This window comes from Leptonychotes weddellii, chromosome 15 (genome assembly GCF_054177405.1).
Source record: "Leptonychotes weddellii isolate Sample4059 chromosome 15, ASM5417740v2, whole genome shotgun sequence".
Lineage (NCBI taxonomy): Eukaryota > Metazoa > Chordata > Mammalia > Carnivora > Phocidae > Leptonychotes > Leptonychotes weddellii.
This window is the reverse complement of record NC_138383.1, coordinates 19,611,174-19,635,748: the sequence shown is the minus strand read 5'-3', so window position 1 is coordinate 19,635,748 and position 24,575 is coordinate 19,611,174. Positions and strand designations below refer to the sequence as shown.

Sequence of the window (24,575 nt, the reverse complement as noted above, 5' to 3'; positions counted from 1 at the left end):
AGCTCCTTCAGCATCTGCTGTGTGCCAGGCCCCTATTAGGCCCACTCAGTCCTCACACTCAGCAGGTCCTGTTGTCCTGTTTGCAGGTGAAGCTAAGAAAGGTTAAGTAACAAACAGGAGTAGAGGGGCGCCTGGGTGGCTCCGTCGTTAAGCGTCTGCCTTCGGCTCAGGTCATGATCCCGGGGTCCTGGGATCGAGCCCCACATCGGGCTCCTTGCTCAGCAGGGAGCCTGCTTCTCCCTCTCCCACTCCCCCTGCTTGTGTTCCCTCTCTCGCTGTCTCTCTCTCTCTGTCAAATAAGTAAATGAAATCTTTAAAAAAAAAAAAAAAAAAAAAGCAGGAGTAGAGCCTAGTTTAGACCCGAAGGGGAGGAGAGGAATATAAGCAGGAGACTGAAGTGGAGAGTGCACGGGGAAGGAGTTACAATCCGGGCACCAGTTCCCTCCCCCCGAGGCCCCCCCCTGCTGCTCTGCATCTGCTCCCTGCCCAGGCACAGACCCCAGCTGCCCACTGCCTCCAGCCAGCCGTCTTCTCCTTCCCTCCGGCCCACTCTACTCACACAGATGAGCTGAACAAGGGTAGGTGAGGCTGAGAATTGGTTTATTAGGAATGTCCCTTGCTATCCTCCTACCTTAAAATAGTTCTCAATATCAAAAGAAACATGGGCCACCCAAGTCTGAGGTTGGAGTCCTAGCATAGCACCTCTACACCGCAGAGAGGGACAAGGGGGCAGGGAAAGAATAAGAATCCAGGCTCCCTGCTCCAATCGCAGAGACTGCCTTTGGATGGAAAGTTTCTGGAGCCCCACATTCTATCCTTGTGGAGCAGGAATGTGTTCGGGGTGCTGGCTGCTAGCAGGGGTCACCTTTACCGGGGTGCAGATACACCTTTACCGGGGTGCACCCCGGGGTGCCTCCGGGAAGGCCAGAAACCAGACCCAGCCACAGGCCTTCTCCCCCTACTCCCTCAGATTGCCCCCCCTTCCCAAGGTCCAGGCTGTGACAAAGGGGCTTAGCAGGTAGGGCACTGGGGGAGGGGAAGGCCAACGAAGCCTAGGCAACAGGAAGGCTGGAGAGGCCCCCAAGATCCCTGTGGCCCTTCCTCCCTTTGTCTCCCTAAAGGCTGGTTCTGGAGGGTGATCTGAGTTGTGCGTGGGTCCGCTGAGATTTGGAGGTGGACTGTAACGTGGGGGCCACGGACAGGGACACCCACATGCAGCCTGGACACCCGTACCCCGCCGAGCCAGACCTTGAGGACATCCGGGCCCCCTGCCTGGCCTGGGGCCCTGGAGCTGGTGCTTGATAGATAGTTGTTGGTGGTAACTTGATCCCCCATTTTTCTCCACCCTCCCCACACTGCGTGGTACACTCACGGCACTCACACTCACCTCACACCCAGTCTATGCATACTGCCCTGACCCACGCTCCCCCACTTGTCCCGCAACACACACACTTTCAAACCACTCCCGTCCCACCCCACTCTCCACACAGGCTCATACACTGTCCCACCCAGCATCCCATGCGCTCAGTCCAATGCCCGATGCTCTCAGTCTCGTTCTCGCTCCCTTACACACTCACGTGCAGGCTCCTGACCAGAGGACTCCTGTCCTGGGCTCTCTGGGGAGTGAGACAGTGGGGGTCTCCTGGGGGCCGGGCTGAGACAACAGTCCGGGTGAGACCACTGCCCAATCCCAGCAGCTTGGTCCCTCAAGATCCCAAGGGGAGGAGACCTGCCTTGGAACTTGGGCAGCCAAAGAGCAAGAGTCTAGTGCCACCTAGTGGTGCCCTGAAGGAGGGCAGGGGGTAACGGAAGGGGCCCCACTGTGCCCCCAAAGGCCCGTGGAACCTGGTCTCCCAGCTAGACAGACAGCTGTGGGCACCACCCAGGCGGTGAGGGGATGTGGGGAAGAGGCTGATGGAGCGGCAGAGGCGGCTCTCCTCTCGGTGGAGCTAAGGACACAGTTCCACGCCGGTTCGCCAGGAACCATTCTCCAACCCCAGATGCTGACAGGCCAAGCCTGAACAGACTCCGAGACCTGTGAGGGCCGTGTGCGGGCGAGCAAGGGGATGGGCAGTTACGTGATTCTGGGCCCATACCCTTCATGTCCAAGTTCAAGATGTTAAAAGGGAAAAATCATCTCAAGGATTATGGGGAGAAGGGGAGCCAGCAGGGAGAGGGCAGGCTCCCCAGTGGGGCAGACCGCTCCCAGGGCCTTCAGTCCAGCTTGAACTTGGCCTCTGATTCCTTCAGCAGATACAGGCTGTCATCTTCCAGAAAGCTGTGGGCAGAGGAGGAGCCCACTGAGTCTGGCTTTGAAAGCACCCCGTGGGGGTGAGCACGGGCAAGCCAGCAGGGGGCAAGGCCTCGGTCTCCTCCAAGGAGCAGGTGAGGATGGGCACAAAGAAGGTGCCCACTGGGCGGGGAGAAGCACCCACCTGAAGAAGAGGACATGGACGGGGATGGTGCTGATGTGCCAGATGGCATGGGCATCCAGGACCCAGAAGAGGGGCGGGAAGTCGAGCAGCTCAAGCAGGGACAGGCCCTGTAGCAGCAGGACCACTACCACGCACTTGCGCACGTGTGGCAGCCTCCGCCGGTTCCGCAGGCACCAGGCCAGCCACCACACCACGTTCACCAGGCCTGCGTGCGGGGCGGTGGGGGGTGGGGGGAGACGACTCACTCCCTGGACCTCCCTCTGCCCCCCCCCCCCACCCCCCCGCCGCAAAGCCTCCCCTATCCTCCTGCTCTTTGACCCCAGGGCCATCTTTAGACTCTCCTCTCCCACCCCAAATTCTTTCCCCTTCCCCCACCCTAAGGGCCTCTCTAGAACCTTCTCCAGGAACACCACCAAATCCCTACCCCCACCCCAGGCCAGCAGTTCTACACACGGTCCGGGTGCCCCCCTTCCCCGCAACCCCCTGGGGCCTCAGTCCCCTCTCACGCCTCACCAATAGCCACATTGGCCGCCAGGTTGTAGCCATAGTCGAAACGGACGAGGCTCAGGTAGGAGACGTGCGCGGTCAGCAGCAGCAGCAGGAGGGCCCGGAAGGCGCTGGCCACAGCCGGGTGCTGCAGCCCCACGGTCCTGCCCCGCCATCCAGAGCCGCTCAGTTGGAGGGTGGCCCGTGCCCAGAGCAGCATTCCTAAGCGTCCCTTCACCCTGACGTCAGTGTGTGGCAGCCGCGGCCCTCCTCCCCCACCCAAACAGGCCAGCACGGCAGGCCTCCAATTCCACCGGGGGCCTGGGCCCAAGCACTACTGCTCCTCGGAAAGAGCCAGGGCCCCTCGCTCTACGCCGGAGTCCCCATCCAGAACAGCCCGGAGGGGGTGCGCGCGCGCTGGGGTGCAAGGCCCCCGGGGGGAACACCCCCAGGGGTGGGCGAGGCGACCCGCTTCTGCCCCCAGTGCCTGATTTTGCCCCTGCACGGGCCAAGATGGGCTCACCTGACACAGCACAGATAGATGGAGTGCAGGATGACGGTGGAGGCACAGAAGTAATCCATTTTCTGAGGACAGGGAGAGCTGGATGAGGGGCCAGCATGAAGGGAGGGGGAGACGGGCAGGGCCCCGAGAGGACCCACCCGGGACGGGGCAGGGCAGGGCGGCCTGGGAGTCCGAGGCCTCTCGAGGGGGGCGGGGGGGTGGTGTCTGTCTTGTGCTCCCTTCTGCCTATCGCTGTTTCACTCCTGAATGGAACGGTCTGACCCTTGTATTCACATTATACAACTTTCTAAAATGTATTCAGCAGCAAGGCTTTGGGGGCACGGGTGGAGACGCCTGCCAGGACTCCAGAACACTGCAGAATGCGGGGCGCAGTCTCGAGTCCCGCGGCTGTGGGCCCAAGTCCAGGTGGCGCTCTTACTGGCTGGGTGACCCTGGGCAAGCGATTCAGCCTTTCCGAGGTTTGGGGGCGTCGTCAGTTAAGGGCCAATCATCACACCTACCTCACAAGGGTCAAGTGAGGCTCAGGTGCACGAACAGGTTAAAAATGCCGAGCACATGGGGTGTCTGGGTGGCTCAGTTGGTTAAGCGACTGCCTTCGGCTCAGGTCATGATCCTCGAGTCCCGGGATCGAGTCCCGCATCCGGCTCCCTGCTCGGCAGGAGTCTGCTTCTCCCTCTGACCTTCCCCCCTCTCATGCTCTCTCTCTATCTCATTGTCTCTCAAATGAATAAATAAAATCTTTAAAAAAAATAAAAAAATAAAAAAATAAAAAAAATGCCGAGCACAGAGCAAGGGCTCTGTAAGTGGAGTCCCTCCGAAACTAAGAGCCGGCCCCCACCCCTTCTGGGCTCCTCTGGGACGGTCCCACACAGGAGCGTGAGCCGGAGGGGGGCTCACCTCTGTGAGGTCGGTGTCCTTGGTGTGGAAGACTGTGGACCAGAACCAAGCATTGAGGGAGACCTGCAGGGAGGCGCTAGTCAGCGTGGCGTCCCGAGGTGGGGAGCAGCACTCACAGGGGTGGCACTCTGGGGAAGGGGCTCTGTGGAACAGAGAAACATGCTCCCCCTTGCCCCCGGAACCAGCCCGTGCCCTCAGCTGGCCGCAACCCTGAGCCCCCTAGGCCACGGGCACTGCGGCCTCCACAGGTTCCGGCCTGGCCTGGGAACCAGTTCCGGCAGAGCCAAGTTCCCTGCTTTCTCAATCGCTAAGACAACAGCCCCCAGGGGGCCTCGCCTCCTCCCCCAACCAGCAGGTGATGACAGCCCCGCCCGGGCCAGGGGAGCCAGTGACCTCAGCCTCTGGGGGCGGGAATGAAGTGGGTGGGGTGGAGGGGCTCGCGCCAGCTTGGGGTGTGTCCTGAGCAAAGCAAGCAAGGGAGGGAGATCAAGCCGATCCCACTGGGGCCAAGTCTCTAAGGAGGAGGCTGGCCCACGGAGCCTCCCCCTGGGTGGGCCAGCCCAACCCGCCAGACCGGCATCTGCTGCTTCCCCAAGCTCTGGGAGGAGCCGAAGGCTGAAGGGGCTGTGGTGGACAACGGCCCAGGAGCACGTTTGGGGCCTTTTCCCTGGAAATGAACTGCAAGGAGACAGTACAAAACATCTTGCAAATGAGTCCTAGATCTTGTGGGAGTTGGTGCTGTGTATCCATGGCCGAGGCCCAGATCACTGAAAGAAGGGTGGGCTGCGGGGAGAGGTTCCTACACTGGGCTGGGAAACCAGAGACAATGAGTCAAAGGGCAAAACAGGCAGCCAGAAGTCTGGCCTGGGATGCACTGGAGATAGGGAGGGATGCCCGGGGAGGGAGGCGGGGGGACAAGCCTGCCTGAGACCGGTAAAGGCCAGGAGCTGCTCATTTGGGTCCAGGACAGCAGGAAAACTGGCCAGGAGCCGGACAGAGGAAGCAGGGAAGAAGCCTCTCTGTCCAGTCCTGCGGCAGGAAGGTCAGACGACAGGACAGGTCCCCTACTGCAGGCCCAAAAGGGCTTATGAGAGCATGGGAAAGCAAAGGGGTAAAGGCAGGCCAGGCTTGGTGCAAAGGCAGTCAGCATTAGAAGTCTCTGGAGGCTCAGGTAGCCCCATGCGAGCCTGTCTGGCCTGGGTCCTAGGCTGAGTCTCTCAGCTTCTGCTCCTCACGACCCGCACAAAGGCCCTGCCCTCTGGGCCTGAGCTTCCCCCTGTGACCGATCGGGGCCTAGCCTAAGTGATCCTTCCTCCCTCTCCAGCCCTGACATCAGGTGATTATTCTAGGCCAGGTTGCTTCTCTTCTGAAGATGGCCATCCAGTCCCATCCCTGGTGCTGCCCCTTCCCCCGAGATGGTATATGAGGCATGGTCTGGGGGCTGGAGGATGGGACAGAACGGGGCGGCTTCTCAGACACTGCTCCCACAAAGTCTGGGACGCTCAGGGTCAGCGTGGGGAGAGGAGCAGACTTGGGGCTGGAGGCAGGGCCCCCGAGATCACATGGGCCAGGTCTCCGGGGCAGGCCAGGAATAGGGACACCCTCAGGGAGGAGAATGGCCCTGGAGCCAGTAGGAGAGGGAGGTGGAGGGGAAGGCAGCAGGGACTGGCAGCCAACCAGGCCTCCTTGACACCCACAGCAGGAAGGGAGAGGTGACAAGAGGACTGAGCTAGGTGGTGGCTCCAGGGGTGGGGGGCAGCATGGGACCGGGGCTTAGCTCTATGGGACAGAGTGGGAGCTGCCTGGTCCCCTATTCAACTGCCTCCCCGGAGGGCCTTCCACTTACAGAGACACACCTGCACCCCTGAAAAGTCCCCTCTCCCCTGGGCAGTGTCCCATTATGAGGGACTCCTCTTCTGACCCTCTCCTCTCCCACAGACTTGGGAGGTAAGTGTCATTAAGAATGAGGCCCCTGAGGGCGCCTGGGTGGCTCAGTTGGTTAAGCAACTGCCTTCGGCTCAGGTCATGATCCTGGAGTCCCGGGATCGAGTCCCGCATCGGGCTCCCTGCTCAGCAGGGAGTCTGCTTCTCCCTCTCCCGCTCCCCCCTCTTGTGCTCTGTCTCTCTCAAATAAATAAATAAAATCTTTAAAAAAAAAAGAATGAGGCCCCTGGGTCAGACTGCCAGGATTCAAATCCTGGCCCTACACTTCCCGTGTGTCCCTGGGCAAGTTATTTAGCCTTGCTGGGCCTCTGTCTTCTCATCTGTAAAATGGGAATAATCATAGTGTGCACAAGAATTTAATGAGCCTCCATAATAAGATGGACCCTGGGTTCAAGTTCTGCCTCAGCCCCTAAATAGCTGTGTGATCTTGAACCAATAAAATATCTGAGTCTCAGCTGTCTCATCTACCAGAGGGGGTTAATAATGATACCCATTGCATTAGAGGGTCCTGAAGATGATGTCTGCAGAATGCCTGGCAAAAAGAAGCCATTTGGGCGCCTGGGTGGCTCAGCTGGGGGGCTGGGGGTAACTAGCCAATCGGACAGGCCAGGAGGGGCTGAGCAAAGGGGAGGCCAGGGGCAGGGTGCCAACGAGGGTGGAAATGGAGGGGGACAGGGAAAGCTGGGTGAGAGAGAGCAGTAGGCTGTTTCAGTCTGTTGGAAAATAAGAAAATTGAGACAAAAATATCACAGCCGTGAAACTGGTTGGATGCCAAATGAGCCAGATCTGTCAGGAATTCGACCCCAGTGCTAAGCCCCAGTGCTCGGGGCTGTCATTGACACCGTGGCGGTGGGGACATGTGGGTCTTTAAATAGCTCGGTGTCTCAGAAGTGGGGGAGGCAGAATGTTAAATATGACGCCTGCTGCCATCCTGCCCCCCCGCTCCGAGAGGCCACAATGTCTCACCCCTGCCTTCGGCAGGGCAATCCTGCCCCACTTCACCCCTGAGAGAGAATAGAGGAAAAGGCGGATGGAGATGGGAAGAAGGTGGCTTTTCCACCATCAAAAAAGGATTCCTTGATTTCCTACCATTGCCTGTTCCACTGGCTCTTGTCTGACCAGTGGGAAGTCCCTCCTGAAGTCTAACCATCATTCTGCTGCAGGCTCAACCTGTCTCTTCTTGTGGTTTCCGCGGCAGAAGCAGAGCACACAGTCAGTGCCCACCTCTGGGCTCTCCCGGCACCCTCACTCTCTCACCTCTACTTCTGAGGACCTTTCCTTACTGGACAAAGGGGTGGGGAACTGGTTTGGCTTCCTGGCTTTGCAGAGAGCAGGGGCCCCCAGTTTCCAGAAGTCAAAGATCTGTGGTGTGCAGAGCTTTGGCAGGCTCCCCTAAAGCCTGGCTGACGCCCAGCCCAAGCCAGGTCCAAACGTCAAGGCAGGGATTACTCTCTTGTGCCAAAGCTTCATCAGCCCTGGCTGGGGCAGGGTCTCCTCATTTCCCAGGGGAAAAGACTGAGAAAGACAACTCTGCCAAGACTTAACCTGCAAAAAGCCGTCCTATCCTATCCCAACAGAAATCAGGAGCCCCACTCGCTCCAGAAGACCCAGCCCAAGACAAAGTCCACCGCCACACCCTCCATTCAGCTCAGGATCCCTCCCTGCAAACACAGGCCCACAGGACTAAAAGATCAAGTGTAAAATCCAAACTGGGTCATCAAGGGAGTGTGGGCACAGAGACTCGGTCCCTCGAGGACCTAGTCCCGGCATGTGGGGGTTCCATGTTCCAGAACCCCATATCCCGTAGGATGTCCTCAGGCACAGGCCCCAGGTATCTGCCCTCTCTCAACCTCACATCTCCTGCTCTGTCCCTAAGCGTCCTCAGTAGACTGGACTGCAGGGTATCAGGAGGCCTGACCCTCACCAAGAAGGAAGCTGAGTGGCAGACACCAGCAAGAGAAAAGACCCAGGAATCAGGGAGATCAAGACGAGAGTTGTGACCCCTGGCAAAGGCTGGGACCCTCTGAGGTCCCCCCAGACCCACCGGTCTATCCAACGAGATGCTAAGCTTTGTTCAGAGAGTTCAGGCAGGGACTGTCCAGTGCTCTCTAGCAGGGGTGGGGGCGGGAGTGCAGCCGTGGGCCCAGATAGCAGTGACCCTGGAAGAACCCCAAGGGAAAGGGGACAGGTGTGCCCTCCTCAATTTCTCTGCCCTTCCTGCTTTCTTGGCCAGGACCAAACTCCCTCCTCTGAGAGAGGCCCAAACAGGAAGTCGTGGTTCTGTGCCACCCATGCCCAGGACAGGGTATGTGGGTGCCAGGCCCCTGCCTACACAAGCGTCCCTGCCCCTCAGCACGCGGGGCCTCTCTATGCCACCTTACCTCCCTCTACTCCCCTTCACCCAGCCATACTGTGGCCAGGCTGACCTTTCCAAGGCTGCCTACTGAGGTCCCACCTCCTCCACCTTCTGCCCCTCGGCTCTGGCTGTGCCTCCAGCCTGAGATGCAGAAATCCAACCTCCTCTCCCCGCATCTGTATGTGTCTAAGCCTGATCAGGCCTGCGAGTCCCCGATGGAGCCTCTCCCCCTCTCTGGGCTTCCCCAACAGACTTTTCCACTTAGAGGACGCCGTCTCCCTCCCCACCTTACTGCTCCCAGGGCTCTGCCTGCATTCTGCCTCCCGGGCCAGCTGGACCTGTGCCTCCCCGAGGCTCAGCTTCTTGGGGCAAGGGCCTCAGTTCCCACCAGTGCTAACCCCTGTCTCTACCCACAGCAAATGCTCAGCAGACACTGATCAGTATATGGAGACAGCCCAGAAGAGGAGCTAAGTGCTCTTACAGCCCTGGAGCCAGTCCTGGATGCCAACCTGCCTCCACCAGTCACTAACTTGTGAGTTGCTGGCTTTGGACAAGGTCTTCCCCCTCTGAGCCTTGCTCAGATCTCACAGTGGTATTATGAGGATTGAATGAGAAAATATATGTAAAGTACTTAGGACAATGCCTATTATGTAATTCATAACACTTATTATTCATATTTGTTAAATAGAAAAGATGAGGGAGGATTGACATTTCCCAGAGGTTTAACAGCCTCCCCGCTGCCCTCCTTCCAATCCCTGTCTCCTAAGTCTGAGGCTTGGCGTGGACTTCTCAGCACCCCCGTGCTATCAGTTTTCCTAAGGTCCTCAGAGACCTTGGGGTGGCCAGATCCAGGGGTGTCCTTCAGTTCTCTTGACTGTCCAGCAGAATTCCAGAGAACAGCCTACCTGCTCCCCCTTGTTCCTGTCCCGGGGCTTCCCAACCACACCTACCCTTCCAGCCACTCTTGTCTCTGTTGCTGGCTCATTGTCCTCTGTCTGATCTTTATGTTTTGGGGGCCCCTCGGGGCTCCATCCTAGACCCCTTCTCCCTACTGCTGAGGCTCGTCAGCACGGCCAAGATGGCAAGAATGCAGACTCAGGAGCCGGACCGCAGGGTTCAAACCCTGGCTCCTCGGGCAGGTTCCTTTACCTTTTCAGTCCTTGGTTTCCATCTGTAAACTTGGGATAATAGTACCACTTATCTCATAAGCTTGTTAAGGGATTAACAAGGTTAATATTTATAAAATGCTTAGAGTGGTACCTGACATACAGTAAGAGCTACGTATGTGTTTGTTAAAGAAATAAATTTAAAAAAATGTTGGGGCACCTGGGTGGCTCAGTGAGTTAAGCGTCTGCCTTCAGCTCAGGTCACGATCCCAGGGTCCTGGGATTGAGTCCCTCATCGGGAGAGCACAAGCAGGGGGAGAGGCAGAGGGAGAAGAAGAAGCAGGCTCCCCGCTGAGCCAGGAGCCCAGTCACTGCCCACCTGCCCACCTGTTTCGTACCCACTCCCTGGCTTCCTGTATGGCAGGCCTCCCGGCCTTTCAGGTTCTCACTCTCTTCTGCCTGTGCACATTCTGCATCTTCTGTGTAGATGACTCCTCCTACTCTCCCTGAATTCACCTAGCTAACATTCATTCATCATTCCAATCTTACTTCAAAGGCCCCTTCCTCAGGGAAGCCTTCCCTGACTGCCTGGTACAGGTCTGGTCTGGTGCCCCCTCACACACCCCTACAGCACATCTCCTCCACTGCACTCTTCCAGACTTGTACTTTGACATTCGATTGTGTGCTTGTGTGGTTACCACCGGAGGGCAGGAACCTGCTTTTTTGTTTAGTTTTTTTTTAAGTAAGCTCTACACCCAACGTGGGGTTTGAATTCATGACCCTGAGATCAAGAGTCGCATGCTCTCTGACTGAGCCAGCCAGATACCCGCTGTTTTTACATCCTTTTGGATCCCCAGCACTCAGCCAAGTGCCTGGCACATAGGAGGTGGTCAGTACACGAATGAACGGCTGCCTTGGTGGCCGGCAGGCGAGGGAACACAGAAGGCTCACAGTGGGGGCTCTGAGGGCAGCGTCTTACTCTCACGCCCTCCCTAAGGTTGTCACAGTTCAGAGCTGTACCCTGGTCCATGCTTCTCACACAACTCCGGGCCCTCAACGCCGCCTCCTCTGACCAGTCGCACTGTGAAGCTCAGAGCTCTCTGCATACTCACAAGGAACATAGTTCAGTTTCCCGGGGATCGTCTGAGAGTCCTGTGGCTGCCACACCTCCAGGCCTGGGCTGGGACTGAGGGTGCTTTGAGTCGTGCAGAGGGGTCTCTACCACCCACCTCCTTTCTGTGCTTGTAAATTGCCCTCCTGGGTCTCTTAGTGGCTTCCTCCCTCAGGACCGAATGTTTCTCTCCTCCCTCCCTCCCTCCTTCCCTTCCTCCCAAACAGCCTGGCCTAGGATTCTGCTAGGAAGATAAGGTCTGATTCAGCACCTTCCCTGTTTTCTCCCTAGGCCTGACCACCCACAGCTGCAGTTTTAGACCTGGAAAACACAGGGGAGGGGCGCCTGGGTGCCTCAGTCGTTAAGCATCTGCCTTCGGCTCAGGTCATGGTCCCGGGGTCCTGGGATCGAGCCCCGCATCGCGCTCCCTGCTCGGCAGGAAGCCTGCTTCTCCCTCTCCCACTCCCCTGGCTTGTGTTCCTTCTCTCACTGTCTCTCTCTCTGTCAAATAAATAAAGAAAATCAAGAAAGAAAAGAAAAGAAAAGAAAGAAAGAAAGAGAGAAAGAAAGAAAGAAAGGAAGGAAGAAAGAAAGAAAGAGAAAGAAAGAAAGAAAGAGAGAGAAAGAAAGAAAGAAAGAAAGAAAGAAAGAAAGAAAGAAAGAAAGAAAGAAAGAAAGAAAGAAAACAGGGGAAGGCAGGTAAAGGGAAGCCCTGTTGGGCGAAACTGGGGATCGAAGAGCCCCTCCTTCCTAGGGGAGCGTGTCCAGCAGGAGTCCTGCCAAGTCACCTACCCAGGCGAAGGCCACGCAGGTGGGATACATGGGGGAGGAGGCTGGCACAGACGTGTGGTAGCGGCAGAGCATCATCAGGCTGGCCACACCGTTGAGGAAAGAGGCCATGGCAGAAGCTGGCTCTTGGAAGAACAGGAACCGGGAGAAGGGCCACTGAAAACGGAGCACGTGGAGCGGGCTTGAGGGGCGAGCAACCCCCAGCTAGCCCGACCTGCTTCTCCTTGACATGCCACATCAACAGGTCTGCAACCCCCAGCTAGCCCGACCTGCTTCTCCTTGACATGCCACATCAACAGGTCTTCAGCTGGTTCCTTAGCTCTGGACCTCGGCCAGAGCCTCAGGTACCGTCCCTCTTTGGGTCCAGTCCCTAACTGAAGGTCCTCCCTCTGTCCTGGCCAGCATTCCTAGCACTGCAAGCCTGGTCTCTGGAAGACTAGGTGGGCCAGTATAGACGGCTCAGTATGGCCTGGTGGAAAGAGCATAGACTTCCCATCCAGAAAACAGAGGTCCTAATATTTTCCTCCTCTACCACTGACCACAGGCCTCTGAGCCTCAGCTTACTCTGACAAACTGGGGAGAATAATTCTTGCCAACCTCAGTAGTCTAGAACAAGGTCATATTGGATGAAAAAGCACCAGCAGGGGGATGGGGTAACGGGGTGACAGACATTAAGGAGGGCACATGAGGTGATGAGCACTGGGTGTTATATGCAACTGATGAATCACTGAACTCTACATCTGAAACTAATGATGTACTCTATGTTGGCTAATTCAATTTAAATTAAAAAAAAAAAAGCACTAGCATGACTTGCTGGGCAATCTGAGGGGGTATTACTATTTTAATCCAGACTACTACTGAAGAAGCAAAAGAAAGCATGCTGTGGGGGGTCAGGAAATTCATCCTTGTAGCAAGGTGAACATTCAGCCACCCTAAGAAGTCCAGCACCACTCTCTGAGATCACACAGCTTCCCAGATGTTGTTACTCCAAATCCAGAGCCAAGACACACTGGTTCCATCTGATTATATGAAAACCAGCAGATTCTGAGGATAGGCACCTGCCCCAAACACACACCCATCACCCCATAGCTCAGACTGCTTGACTCAGGGGTATCTTTCTCCTACAACACTATCACCATACACCTACCCTGACCCTCCAACTCACCTTGCCATGGAACTGAGGCACTTTGTGACCTTCCTTGAGGTAGAGGGCAACAGTGACCCACATACACTCATACTTACAGTCGTCCTGACAGGTCCAGCCTGAAACAGAGAAATGGGACCTGGTGAACTCCCATCATGGGAGGCACAGAGAGAGCTCAAATGGGACCCAAACTCAAACGCAGGCTAAGAGGGCCTGCAGGTTGGAGAGAACCAGATGAAATCTCAAAATTCTAACTTCCCACTTGGATCTATGAGAGATGGTAGGCCACACACATAAAGGAAAGGTGTGTGTGTGTGTGTGTGTGTGTATTTTAGGGGATGGGGGTGTGCAGTGAGCAAACAGAGATGTTTCTTCTCTTCTTCTTCCACCGAGATGGGAACTTTGGCATCTGACAGACTATCAATGGATAGGTTGGTTTAAGTTTGCTCTTGCTGAACTTAAGCTTTGCTCTCACTCGCCAGGGAGGAACTCTTGCCATCTTACCCCCCTCCTATGAAAATGAAACCCAAATTCTTCACTCTGACTTGTGAGTCCCCAAATTGCTTTTCCAACTTTATTTCCCTTACTCCCACCCTGCACCCTGCTCCCTGAGTAAACCAAGCTACTGGAGACGCTCACATCTGCCCAGGGCCTCCATTCTCTCTGTTCCCTCTGGAATGCAAAGGGATAGTAAAGAGCACAAACTTGTAGTCAGACGGGCCAGAACTGGAAACTCCACTTTACCACTTTCTGACTATGTGACTTAGGGCAGGGCACTTAACCTCTCCAAGTTTCCCCATTGTAAAATTGGGTAAAAGGAAACTTAAAGGGCTGTGAAAATTACCCAACCTACTGTGACACCTGTCACACACCGGGGACCACTATGGCCAAAGGTCCAAACTTAATGTATCCATCCTGAAGCCCTTCTTTCACAGAATATCCCAAGATGATCACTGCTCCTGCCCTCTCAAAGCCGGAAACGATTCCTTCCTCCCCCATATGCTGCGATTGCTTAACCTAAGGGGACTTTAGGACTCAGATCATCCTCTCCCTTGGGCTAGAGAAGGCTAATGTCCCCGTGAAGACTGTGGACCCTAATGGCAGGACACTGGGTCCAATTTCAGTGTCATTCTACAGCCAGTACCCTGGAATATTAAATAAATACTAATTGAATAAATAAAAAGTAAGTAAAACTGGCTGATGCTGCTCTAATCACCCTGGGGCTCCGTTCACACTCACAACGGGGAACGACAACGGGGAAAACGAAAGTTTAGAGGTGGTTTAGGGGCGCAAGGGGAGGGGCCAAGGCTGAGGGGCGGGGCTTGCCGCGGGGTGGGGCTTACCTGCTAGACTCATGTAGATTGGCTGGCGGGAGCGGAAGTGCCTCAGTGCGCCCCCCGAGCAGTTCCGCTCCTCGCACCGGTGCACGCAGTCGCGGTACACCGGCTCGCGGTCGCCCTGGGAGCCGCTTGCTAGCGCGGCTGCCCCAGCTAGCAGCACCAGCCGCGCCGTCCGCCCGGCCATCCCTTCAACCTGGCCCTCCGCCGGCGGAGGAGCTTAGGAGTCTTCGCTTCCGGAGTAACCGGAAGTGCCTTGTGTTCTCTCTTCTGCTCTCCGGTGACGTCCACCCACTTGAAATAAAAGTGCCCGGATTTCTGTGGGCGCCTGCCCCGCCCCTCGTCTTATTGTCATCTCCGTATATCGAGGCGACAGGGCTAAGGAGCAAAATAAACTGGTCTTTTATCAACATGTGTCCTCTTTCTTCTCCATGCTCTCTTTATTGGAAGTACGGTTATTTTTCTGTCACCAGCCCCGTCGAATTTCGCTTCCTAATATACCTGGAACTGCCCACTTGTCTCCATTTCCATTGGCACCGCCCTGGTTAAAGACATCATCATCTGTCGCCAAGACAGTCGCGGTAGCCCCTTCACAAGTCTCCCTGCCCCTACTTTTGTCCCCATCGACTCTGCGTTCCGTTAACAAAGGACCGCGTGACTTTTCTTCTTAAATTCTTTACTGTCTCCCAATTACCTCAGGATAAAATCCACAAACCCTGCACGATCTGGTCCCTGCGCCAGACCCAAGGGGCCATGTTTCTCAACCCTCCTGGCTTTGCCTCGTCTGTATCATTCATACTCTCACGCCTGCTTATTCTTCTAGCCTCAATTTAAACACCATTTCTGAGGGTGGTAACACCTGGAGGGTGATGTAAGATAAAAGTGGTATGTTTTCCCCAGGCGGGGTGGGGACCTCTGCTGTCTTGTTTACCACTCTACTTGAAGCCTAGTACAGAATTTGGCTCATGGTAGGTGCTAAGAACTCATTTCTTTCTTTCTTTTCTTTTCTTTTGTTCTTTCTTTTCTTTCTATGAATGAACAACATTAATTCAACGTAAGAATTTGGGTGCTAAATCCAGGGCTGTCAAATCACCAAAGTGATACAGACCACACTGAGATAGGAGAGGTGTAATATTTCAAAGAAAATCAAGAAGAGGACCTTTGGGAATAGGATACTTGCTCTAATATCCATCCCCTCCTCCCTACATCACCACCAGGACAAACACACACGCATACCCATCTCATTGAAGCATTGAAACCTTGTAGCTAGATGCTTAATTAGTGTGTGTAGATTAATGACAGCTTTTCCTCCTCTCCCACTCTCCACCCCGGGTCAACTTTTCCTTTTTACATTGAGAAGTAGAATGAGCAAGAAGTAAAATTGGATTCCATTTACTTACTCATTTAGCAAACATTTCCTGAATTCTTAGCTCTAGCACCATGCTAGGCAAGACACAACTCCAGGAGGCACCATTCATATTATATTTCCTGTGAATAGCGCTCAGGAGTGCACCATCCACATTGTATTTTCCGTGAATGGTTCCTCTTCAAGTTAAATATAACATGAATAGTATCCCCTGGAGTTGAACATCCAGTTGATAATGACTGGGAAGCTGAAAGGAACAAAACAACCACTCAGCTCTCCAGGAGCTGACCAGAAGCAATTTAGTGCTAATACTACTTTGCATCTGATTGATCAGTCCTTTTCTACTACATTATTTCATTTTGTCCTTACTATAATTCTGGGATCAAATTTTTAATGAGCATCCTCATTTTGTCTAAGATTTTATTTATTTAGTTATTTATTTGAGAGAGAGAGCATGAGCACAAGTCAGGGGCGGTGGGGGGGGGCGGGCAGAGGGAGAAGCAGACTTGCCACTGAGCAGGACCTGAGCCAAATGCAGACACTCAACTGACTGAGCCACCCAGGAGCCCCATTGAGCATCTTCATTTAAAGATGAGGCAATTTTTTTTTAAAGATGATTTATTTATTTATTTGACAGGGAGAGACACAGCGAGAGAGGGAACACAAGCAGGGGGAGTGGGAGAGGGAGAAGCAGCCTTCCCACTGAGCAGGGAGCCCGACGACGCGTGGCTCGATCCCAGAGGATCATGACCTGAGCCGAAGGCAGACGCTCAACCGACTGAGCCACCCAGGTGCCCCAAGATGAGGCAATTTAAGGGTGCCTGGCTGACTCAGTCGGTAGAGCATGCGACTCTCTTTTTTTAAGATTTTATTTTTAAGTCATCTCTACACCCAACGTCGGGCTTGAACTCACAACCCTGAGATCAAGAATTGCAGGCTTGATGTAAATTTGAGCTCTACGTTCGGTGTAGAGATTGCTTAAAAATAAAATCTTTTTTTTTTTTTTAAGATTTTATTTATTTATTTCAGAGAGAGAGAGAGTGAGCAAGCGGGCAAGCATGAGCAGGGGAAGAGGCAGAGGGAGAAGCAGACTCCCTGCTGAGCAGGGAGTCAGATGTGGGGCTTGATCCCAGGACCCTGGGATCATGACCTGAGTCGAAGGCAGAGGCTTAACCGACTGAGCCACCCAGGTGCCCCAAAAATAAAATCTTAAAAAAAATGAGGAAATTTAGAATAAAAGAGGATAAAATCCTAACAAAGCAGGATTCTCCCTTTGAGAGAACTCCGAGGTAGAGATAGGGCTCTTTTAAAAAACTTTAAGTTTCTGATTTTGGAGGCCTCACCCTATATTACATCAAACATTAAAAACAAAGGGAAGGGCGCCTGGGTGGCTCAGTTGGTTAAGCGACTGCTTTCGGCTCAGGTCATGATCCTGGAGTCCCGGGATCGAGTCCCGCATTGGGCTCCCTGCTCGGCAGGGAGTCTGCTTCTCCCTCCCGCTCCCCTCTCTTGTGCTCTTTCTCTCTCTCACTCTCTCTCTCAAATAAATAAATAAAATCTTTAAAAAAAAAAGGGAAAATGTAAAAAGAACAATTTCAGGTAGTCACATGTGTGGTGTTATATAATTGGATAATGTAAATCGGGAGAGGCCCTAAGGGAATGGGGAGGGAGGAGAAGGCTACTTTGGGTCGGGTGGTCAGAGAAGGACTTTTTGAGAAGGTGACATTTGAGCTGAAACTTATGTGACCAGAAGGAACCAGTCCTGCTAACACCTGGGGGCAGATTGTTCTAGGCCAAGGAACAGCCGGTGCAAAGGCCCTAAGGCAGCAACAAATTTGGCATCTCTGGAAAACAGAAAAGAAGCTCGTGTGGCTAGAAGGCTATGAGATTGAAGTGACAGCCAGAGACTAGATTCTGTCAGGTCTTGGGTCACAGTCAAGAGTTTAGGCAATGGGAAGCCATTGCGAGATGTTTTAGCACTCGAACAAATGAAACTATGTTTAAAACATTTACTTTGGGGCGCCTGGGTGGCTCAGTCGGTTAGCATCTGCCTTCAGCTCAGGTCACGAACCCAGGGGTCCTGGGATCGAGCCCCGCATTGGGCTCCCTGCTCAGCGGGGAGTCTTCTTCTCCTTCTCCCTCTCCCTCTGTGTTCTCTCTCTCTGTCTCTCTCTCTCTCTCTCAAATAAATAAATAAAATCTTTAAAACAACAACAACAACAACAAAAATCATTTACTTTGGCTGCCAAAGGAAAAGGAGGGGGGTAGAATTGAAAGAGGGGAAGAGCAACACGTAGGAGATCAGAGGCTAGTGCTTTCACCCAGAGAAGACCTAACAGAGGTTTAGGTGGTGGTGGAGGCTGGAAAAGCACAGATGTATTGGAAGAGGAATCCATAGATCTCAGAGAACGACTGGATGTAAAAGGCAAAAAGAAGAATCATGAACATGGGTCCAGGAATGAAATCATCTGAAACTGGAATTGTCTCCCCAAATAGGGACTTAGTGATTGCCACAGTCTTATGCTTCTGGAAACTTCCTGGCCTTCTCTTCCCCAGATTAAAAGCCAGAGGCAAGAGTGTCCCCATTCACACCCCAGGAGTCTGGATCGCCAGCAGCAAGCCAGGGGAGTCTGGAGTCCTGAGGGCTGAGTAGAGTAGGAAAACTCAGTGTTTGTGAAACAAAGAATCTGGAATCTGGCAGAGGGATGGCTCAATGGGGCTTTCAAGGGGTAAGCATGGGGTTGAAGGAGTCACTGCTCCCACACTGAAGTCTAAAACACTGTGACCAGGAACTATTCAATCCACCTCTCTCATATGTCAAATGGCAAAACGAAGCCTTATTCAAGACCACACAGCCCAGGCCCTACTATCTGAGGAAAGATCCCTAGATAAACTGAGGGTGTGTGAAATGGCCAGCACAAACGCACAGACAGTACAGGACACAGGAACACAAACCATGGCAGTCTTGTATGGGCAGGATGGAAGCCTTGTGTACTTCATGCATTAAAGCCAGGTAAGGCTGTGTGCATAAGAATGCTTTCTTGTCTTGGCAAAGCAGCCTAGAGAGAGAGAAAGGCAAACTCCCCAGGCCTTGGGCCTGCATTCCTGAGATGGGATGAGAAGGGCTGAGGGAGGTGATCAGCAGGCCCAGGGTCAGCATGCCTGGTATGTTGGTTTGGGCTCTGCTCTTTTCTACTCAGGGACTAGGGCTAATCCTGGGCCCAGGGAGCAGCCTCCTGGTGGTTAGGTAGCAAGTGTTCTTAAAAGGCCACCTTCAGAAGGGCAGATTTTCTTTCTTTCTTTCTTTTTCTTTCTTTCTCTCTCTTTCTTTCTTTTCTTTCTTTCCTTTCTTCCTTCCTTCCTTTCTTTCTTTTTATTTATTTTTTTTTTAAAGATTTTATTTATTTATTTGACAGAGACATAGCGAGAGAGGGAACACAAGCAAGGGGAATCGGAGAGGGAGAAGCAGGCTTCCCCGCGGAGCAGGGAGCCCGATGTGGGGCTCGATCCCAGGGTCCCGGGATCACGACCTGAGCCAAAGGCAGACGCTTAACGACTGAGCCACCCAGGCGCCCCCCTTTCTTTCTTTTTAAAGATTTTATTTATTTGACAGAGAGAGAGAGTGCGCACAAGCAGGGGGAACAGCAGGCAGAGGGAGAGGGAGAAGCAGGCTCCCCACCAAGCTGGGAGCCTGATGCAGGGCTCAATCCCAGGAACTCAAGATCATAGCCTGAGCAGAAGGCAGATGCTTAACCGACTCAGCCACCCAGGCGCCCCTAGAAAGGCAGATTTTCTTATGAGAAGCTTCCAAATTCCACTCTGCTATGGCCCCAGGGAGGCCTTGTGCCTACTCTTGGGGGACTCCTTCCATGTAACTAATTCACACAGATGCTTCCCCAGCAACTCATGCCCCAGACTCAAGGCCCTGTGGGGTAGGCCCCAGTTTGTGGCCTGAACCTCGGACTGTGGACCGTCTCCTCCCTTTTTCTGTTTGTTTTCAGTCCTCTGACCCCAGGTTGGCTGGTGAGGTAGGCAGAAGGGAGGAGACTCTGGTGCCAACACATGCACACGTGGCCTCCTGTGTCCCCCAGTCTCAGTGGCTGGTCAATGATTGACTGGCATTTCACAGGCTGCTGGTTTCAGACCCCAGCCTGTTGACCCTCAGAGGTCACCTCCCTAAGCCAGAGCCCCCAGCGGTCTGGCCCTACACTTCTACCACCCACAGGCCCAGTACCTCCTCCAGAGGATTTCGTGCATCTGCCCTCTGCCCCTCGTTGGCTCTCCTCTGCCCTGCAGTTGCCCCTCTCCTCCTGCCTCCCTCCCCGCAGGCCCCTCACCGGACCCTTCTGGCAAACTCTCAGGCTCCTCCAGCAGCCCCCTCCCTTCCCCCCTGAGGCCCCCCTCAACCTCTGTCCCTTAGACATCCTCTTCCCTTGGCTCTCCCGCCAGGCCCTGCTGGAGGGGCTGTTGAGGGGAGAAGCGAATCAGCAGCGCCCACCCCTGCCCCCCTTCCCCGCCTCTTGTCAAACACCAGACAAGGTTTTTTCCCCTTCCTTCCCGGCTCTGAATGGGCTCATTCTCTTTGGAAGACTGGCCCCTCTCGAGCCTCCTCCCCAGGCGTGAGTTCTGACCCCGCTCCTCCCCCATCCTCACTCCCGGCCCGCCGCCGCCGGCCCCGCCTTCTCTGGGCAGCCCACTGGGACTGAGCATTGTCTCCACAGTTTTTGTTTTTGTTTTTTTCCCCCCTGGGATCTGGGATGCGGAGAGGGTGTGCTTGTTGGCTGGGTGGGAGTTAGGGAGTGGGAGGGCATGGGATCTTTGTGGGGGAAGGACTGGTAGTTACCCGGATATCTTGGAGAGCACTTCTCCGGCTCCTCTGGTGGGGGCGGGGGGGGGAGGGTGGGTTCATGGTACCCTTTATTCCCGGCTCTGGAGCAGAACACATGAAGCTAAAACCTTCTGGCTCAGTTTCCCTTAGTTCCCTTGGAATTTCAGGGTTCCTTTTATGCAAAATGGGGAAAGATAACATCCTCCTCTGACATCCCAGGACTCAGCGACATGAGGAGTGTGGCTCCAGGACAGACAGGGGCATGGAGGATGGGTCCAGTAAAGGAGGTTCTACAGCAGCTTTCCTGGATGGACAAACCCTCCTAACACCAGGGCACTGGAGGGTAGGACCTGGGGGAGAAGGGACATCTCTAACACTGACCCTAACACCCTGATGGTCTCTTTTTTTTTTTTCTTAAACATCACAAATAAGATTTTTTATTTGTCACCATTAAATGTCTGAATTTTAAACAGATTCTTGGACTGGTGGCTCATATCCATCAGCCCGTTCAACTTTAGCACCGGTCTCATCCCCAGTAGCTTTTCCAGAACTACTACCTTCACCATGAAGCTCCATGAGCTTTCCCAATTCAAACTTGGGCTTCTTCAGCGTTTTTACTTTTCTAACGAAGACATCGTGGAGTGGATAAATAGACTGACAAGCCTTTTCTATATCTTTTCCGATGCTGTCTGGAATCAATTTATTGACCATTTCTTTCAAGTCATTTGTTTGCACCTCTCGGGTCATGAGTTCCATCATCTTTTTCCAAATTTGATGGACCTGTTGGTGCTGAGCATAAGAGGTCTTCCGAATCTGATTATTGTGTTTTTTAGTAAAACCAACACAAAACAGGTGAAGCAAATGACCATCGGTAGTCTTGACATCAACATGACCTTCAATCATGGCCTGCCATTTTTTGACCATGGAAGCACATTTTGTCACGGGTAAGATCCATGCCATGGAAATTAGTCAGGCAGTTTTTGCCCTGAACACCCTCAGTAATTAGCTTGAATTTTCTAAACGCAACTTCATCATTCTGCAGATCAGCAAGGCTTACTTCAAAAACACGACCCTTGAGGCCATCAGATGCAATTTTGGTTCCTTGAGTTCTTGTGACTGATGTTTTTTCAATACTTCTTATATTGAACATAGCCGGTGCTTTCACATCATACCAATCTTTCTTAGAAAATGGATCAACCACTTTCTTCTTGGCTCCCTTTTTGCCGCCTTTCGTTAGGTGCTTGTTCTTGCCGACCGCCATGGCTCAGGGAGCCAAAAGGCCTGATGGTCTCTTGAAGAGCGAGTCCTCCAGTGTGTTCAGCGAGTGACTGTTGGAGCCAGGTCCAATGTCTCCTCTCCCTGAGGGCTGAGAGGCACCTTGACTAGGTCCCTGGGTTTGGGTTTGTGATAGGTGAGGGTGATGGACTGGTTTTGGCTATCTGTTCACCTTTTCCCTCATTAGCCCTGAGACAGATGCTCCTGGGCAAATTGGTTAACTCACGTGAGTGTCTTCTCCTTGATCCCATCCTCACACCAATCAACTCCAACTCTAAGGCTAGAGAAAATAGGGGTGTTGATGCCCATCCTGAATGGCTGCTGTGGTGTCGCCCCACACAGCAGTATTTCTTGAAAGTTTGAGACTATTATCCAAGGAATAAATCCATCGTATATCATCCACCCAAGACACACATACCCTTACCGACACTAATATGTGATGAGCACGATTTCTATTCCATTCTATTAAAAAAAAAAGACTTGTCTTGATCATCTAAATTGGTTTGATGACCGACCTTCCAAGAGAACCTAACCTGAAGTTTGCACATTGCTAGTTAGAGCCAGCGGTGGACTCTTACCATGGTGTTCAAGAAGGGTAAGGGGAGCCTGGGTGGCTCAGCTGTTAAGCGTCTGCGTTCGGCTCAGGTCATGATCCCAGGGTCCTGGGATCGAGCCCCGCATCGAGCCCCGCATCGAGCCCCGCATCGAGCCCTGCCTCGGGCTCCCTGCTCAGCGGAAAGCCTGCTTCTCCCTCTCCCACTCCCCCTGCTTTTGTTCCTTCTCTCTCTGTCTCTCTGTCAAATAAGTAAATTAAAAAAAAAAAAAAAAGAAGGATAAGCCTCAGGCTCCTCATTTGCATATATGTATCTAATTTTGTGCTCATACTTTGTATTTTTTTTTAAAAGATTTTATTTATTTATTTGACAGAGAGAGACACAGCGAGAGAGGGAACACAAGCAGGGGGAGTGGGAGAGGGAGAAGCAGGCTTCCCGCTGAGCAGGGAACTCCATGCGGGGCTCGATCCCAGAACCCTGGGACCATGACCTGAGCTGAAGGCAGATGCTTAACGACTGAGCCACCCAGGCGCCCCTGTATTTCTTATCTTGGAGAGAGTCCCCCAAATTTCATAAGCTTCCGGCACCACCAAACCTGGATCTGCCCCAGTATAAGTAAACCTGCGACTTTATTGAGCAAGTACCTTGTGCTACATACTGTTCGGAGTGCTTCAGGAACTTTACCTTCTTTAATTCCTAGTACAGGATGCCAGATGCTATTCTACAAGGGAGCAAACTGAGACCCAGAGAGGCTTGGTCATTTGCCTAAGGTCATACAGCTAATATGTGGCAGATTGGAGATTTGAACCCAGGTCGTTCTGATCACAACCCCCGTACTGTGAAAATGGCTGCCTATAACCCTGCTAGGAAATCTGAAAGCAGCTTAAGAAATGCTAGTGTCCTTCATTCAACCGTCCTCAGTAGATGCCTCCAATCCCCTCTTGACCAGCACAGGCATGCTCTGCTCTTGGCTGAGGCATTCCAACTAGAGTTGCCAGATATAGGAAATAAAAAATAAGGATGCCCAGTTAAATTTGAATTCCAGATAAACAACGAATAATGTGGGGCGCCTGGGTGGCTTAGTTGTTAAGTGTCTGCCTTCGGCTCAGGTCATGATCCCAGGGTCCTGGGATCGAGCCCCGCATCGGGCTCCCTGCTCGGCGGGGAGACTCCTTCTCCCTCTCCCACTCTCCCTGCTTGTGTTCCCTCTCTCGCTGTGTCTCTCTCTGTCAAAAAATAAATAAAATCTTAAAAACAACAACAACAGGGGCGCCTGGGTGGCTCAGTTGGTTAAGCGACTGCCTTCGGCTCAGGTCATGATCCTGGAGTCCCTGGATCAAGTCCTGCATCGGGCTCTCTGCTCGGCAGGGAGCCTGCTTCTCCCTCTGACCCTCCCCCCTCTCATGTGCTCTCTCTCTCTCATTCTGTCTCAAATAAATAAATAAAATCTTTAAAAAATAAAAACAACAACAACAAAAAAACCGAATAATGTGTTAATTAAGTATGTCCCATGCATTTTTGGTTGTAATTTCCAACGGAAACACACCTTCCTTCTGTCACCCCCACTCCATCCGCCACTGGACCTTAAGAAGGGGGAGAGGTGGGCTCCAGATGGAAAATGCCAAGTGGGGAGGCGGAATTGAACACGCTAGTAAAAAGCAAGGGACAGGAAAGGAACTTTGGATGAATTGGGTGCTGAGTGTCCCCCCCCTAAACCCAACAGAGGAATGTTCTCCGAAAGATTGAGATGGGTGAGCCTCCGATTTGACCCTCCTCCAAACGTGTAGACCCCCGTAATTAAAACTGTGCTTTTCAGACTGGAAAAGATACCTAAAAGATTCGAGAAGGTATGCCAGGGAGTCCCGGAAGCCACGAGTTGAGCGCACCCCACCCACCTCCTCTACTATCAATTTGATTTGAGGATGTGGTGGGAGAACCAATATTTGATACTTTTAAAAATAGGCGTATGGTGGAGTAGGATGCAAACGTCTTGCCGGGAACGTCTACAGTAAAACCTGCGACTTAAAGGAACGTTAAGGATGGCAGCCTGAAGCATTTGCCCCAGACTCCCCCCCCCCCGGTGTGGGTGTGTTGGGGGCTGGCGATCGCCGTCCCCTGCCTTAGGGTTCTCCGTGGGAACGCGTGAGAAGCGCGCAGGCAACCCCGGCGTCCGGGCGCCGGGAGGGGCGCACCCCAGGCCTGCGCGCCGAGGGAGAAAGTGAAGCTGGGAGTTGCCACTCCCAGGGACTCGCTGGAATGCGGTGGAGGGGGTGGGGGGGGCGAGCCGTGAGCGCGCTCGCTCCCAATCACGGGAGGCGGAGGAGGTGGAGGAGGAGGGCTGCCTTGAGGAAGTACAAGAATGAAGTTGTGGAGCTGAGAGTCCCCTGCGTCGTACCCCGAGAGCCAAGCAGAGCCCCGAGGCAA

At 53.5% G+C, this 24,575-nt stretch overlaps 1 protein-coding gene and 1 pseudogene across 4 annotated transcripts; both read right to left on the bottom strand.

Moving 5' to 3' along the window:
• Positions 1-583: 583 nt before the first annotated feature.
• PGAP3 (post-GPI attachment to proteins phospholipase 3) lies at positions 584-14,612 on the bottom strand. 4 transcript variants are annotated; one of them, XM_081805058.1, is made up of 8 exons: positions 14,135-14,422; positions 12,813-12,910; positions 11,651-11,803; positions 4,342-4,404; positions 3,445-3,506; positions 2,949-3,085; positions 2,436-2,640; positions 584-2,278 (listed from the first exon to the last, which is right to left on the bottom strand). In XM_081805058.1, the coding sequence occupies exons 1-8, from the start codon at positions 14,313-14,315 to the stop codon at positions 2,215-2,217; spliced, it is 963 nt and encodes a 320-aa protein (XP_081661184.1). In that variant the 5' UTR covers positions 14,316-14,422; the 3' UTR covers positions 584-2,214. The 4 variants fall into 4 exon arrangements, with proteins under 4 accessions (XP_081661184.1, XP_081661186.1, XP_081661187.1 ...); XM_081805060.1 differs by lacking the exon at positions 14,135-14,422 and adding an exon at positions 13,431-14,032; XM_081805061.1 differs by lacking the exon at positions 2,949-3,085 and having other exon boundaries at positions 2,436-2,542; positions 14,135-14,612.
• A 6,289-nt stretch (positions 14,613-20,901) lies between these two features.
• LOC102738960 (small ribosomal subunit protein eS1 pseudogene) lies at positions 20,902-21,608 on the bottom strand (annotated as a pseudogene).
• Positions 21,609-24,575: the final 2,967 nt, after the last annotated feature.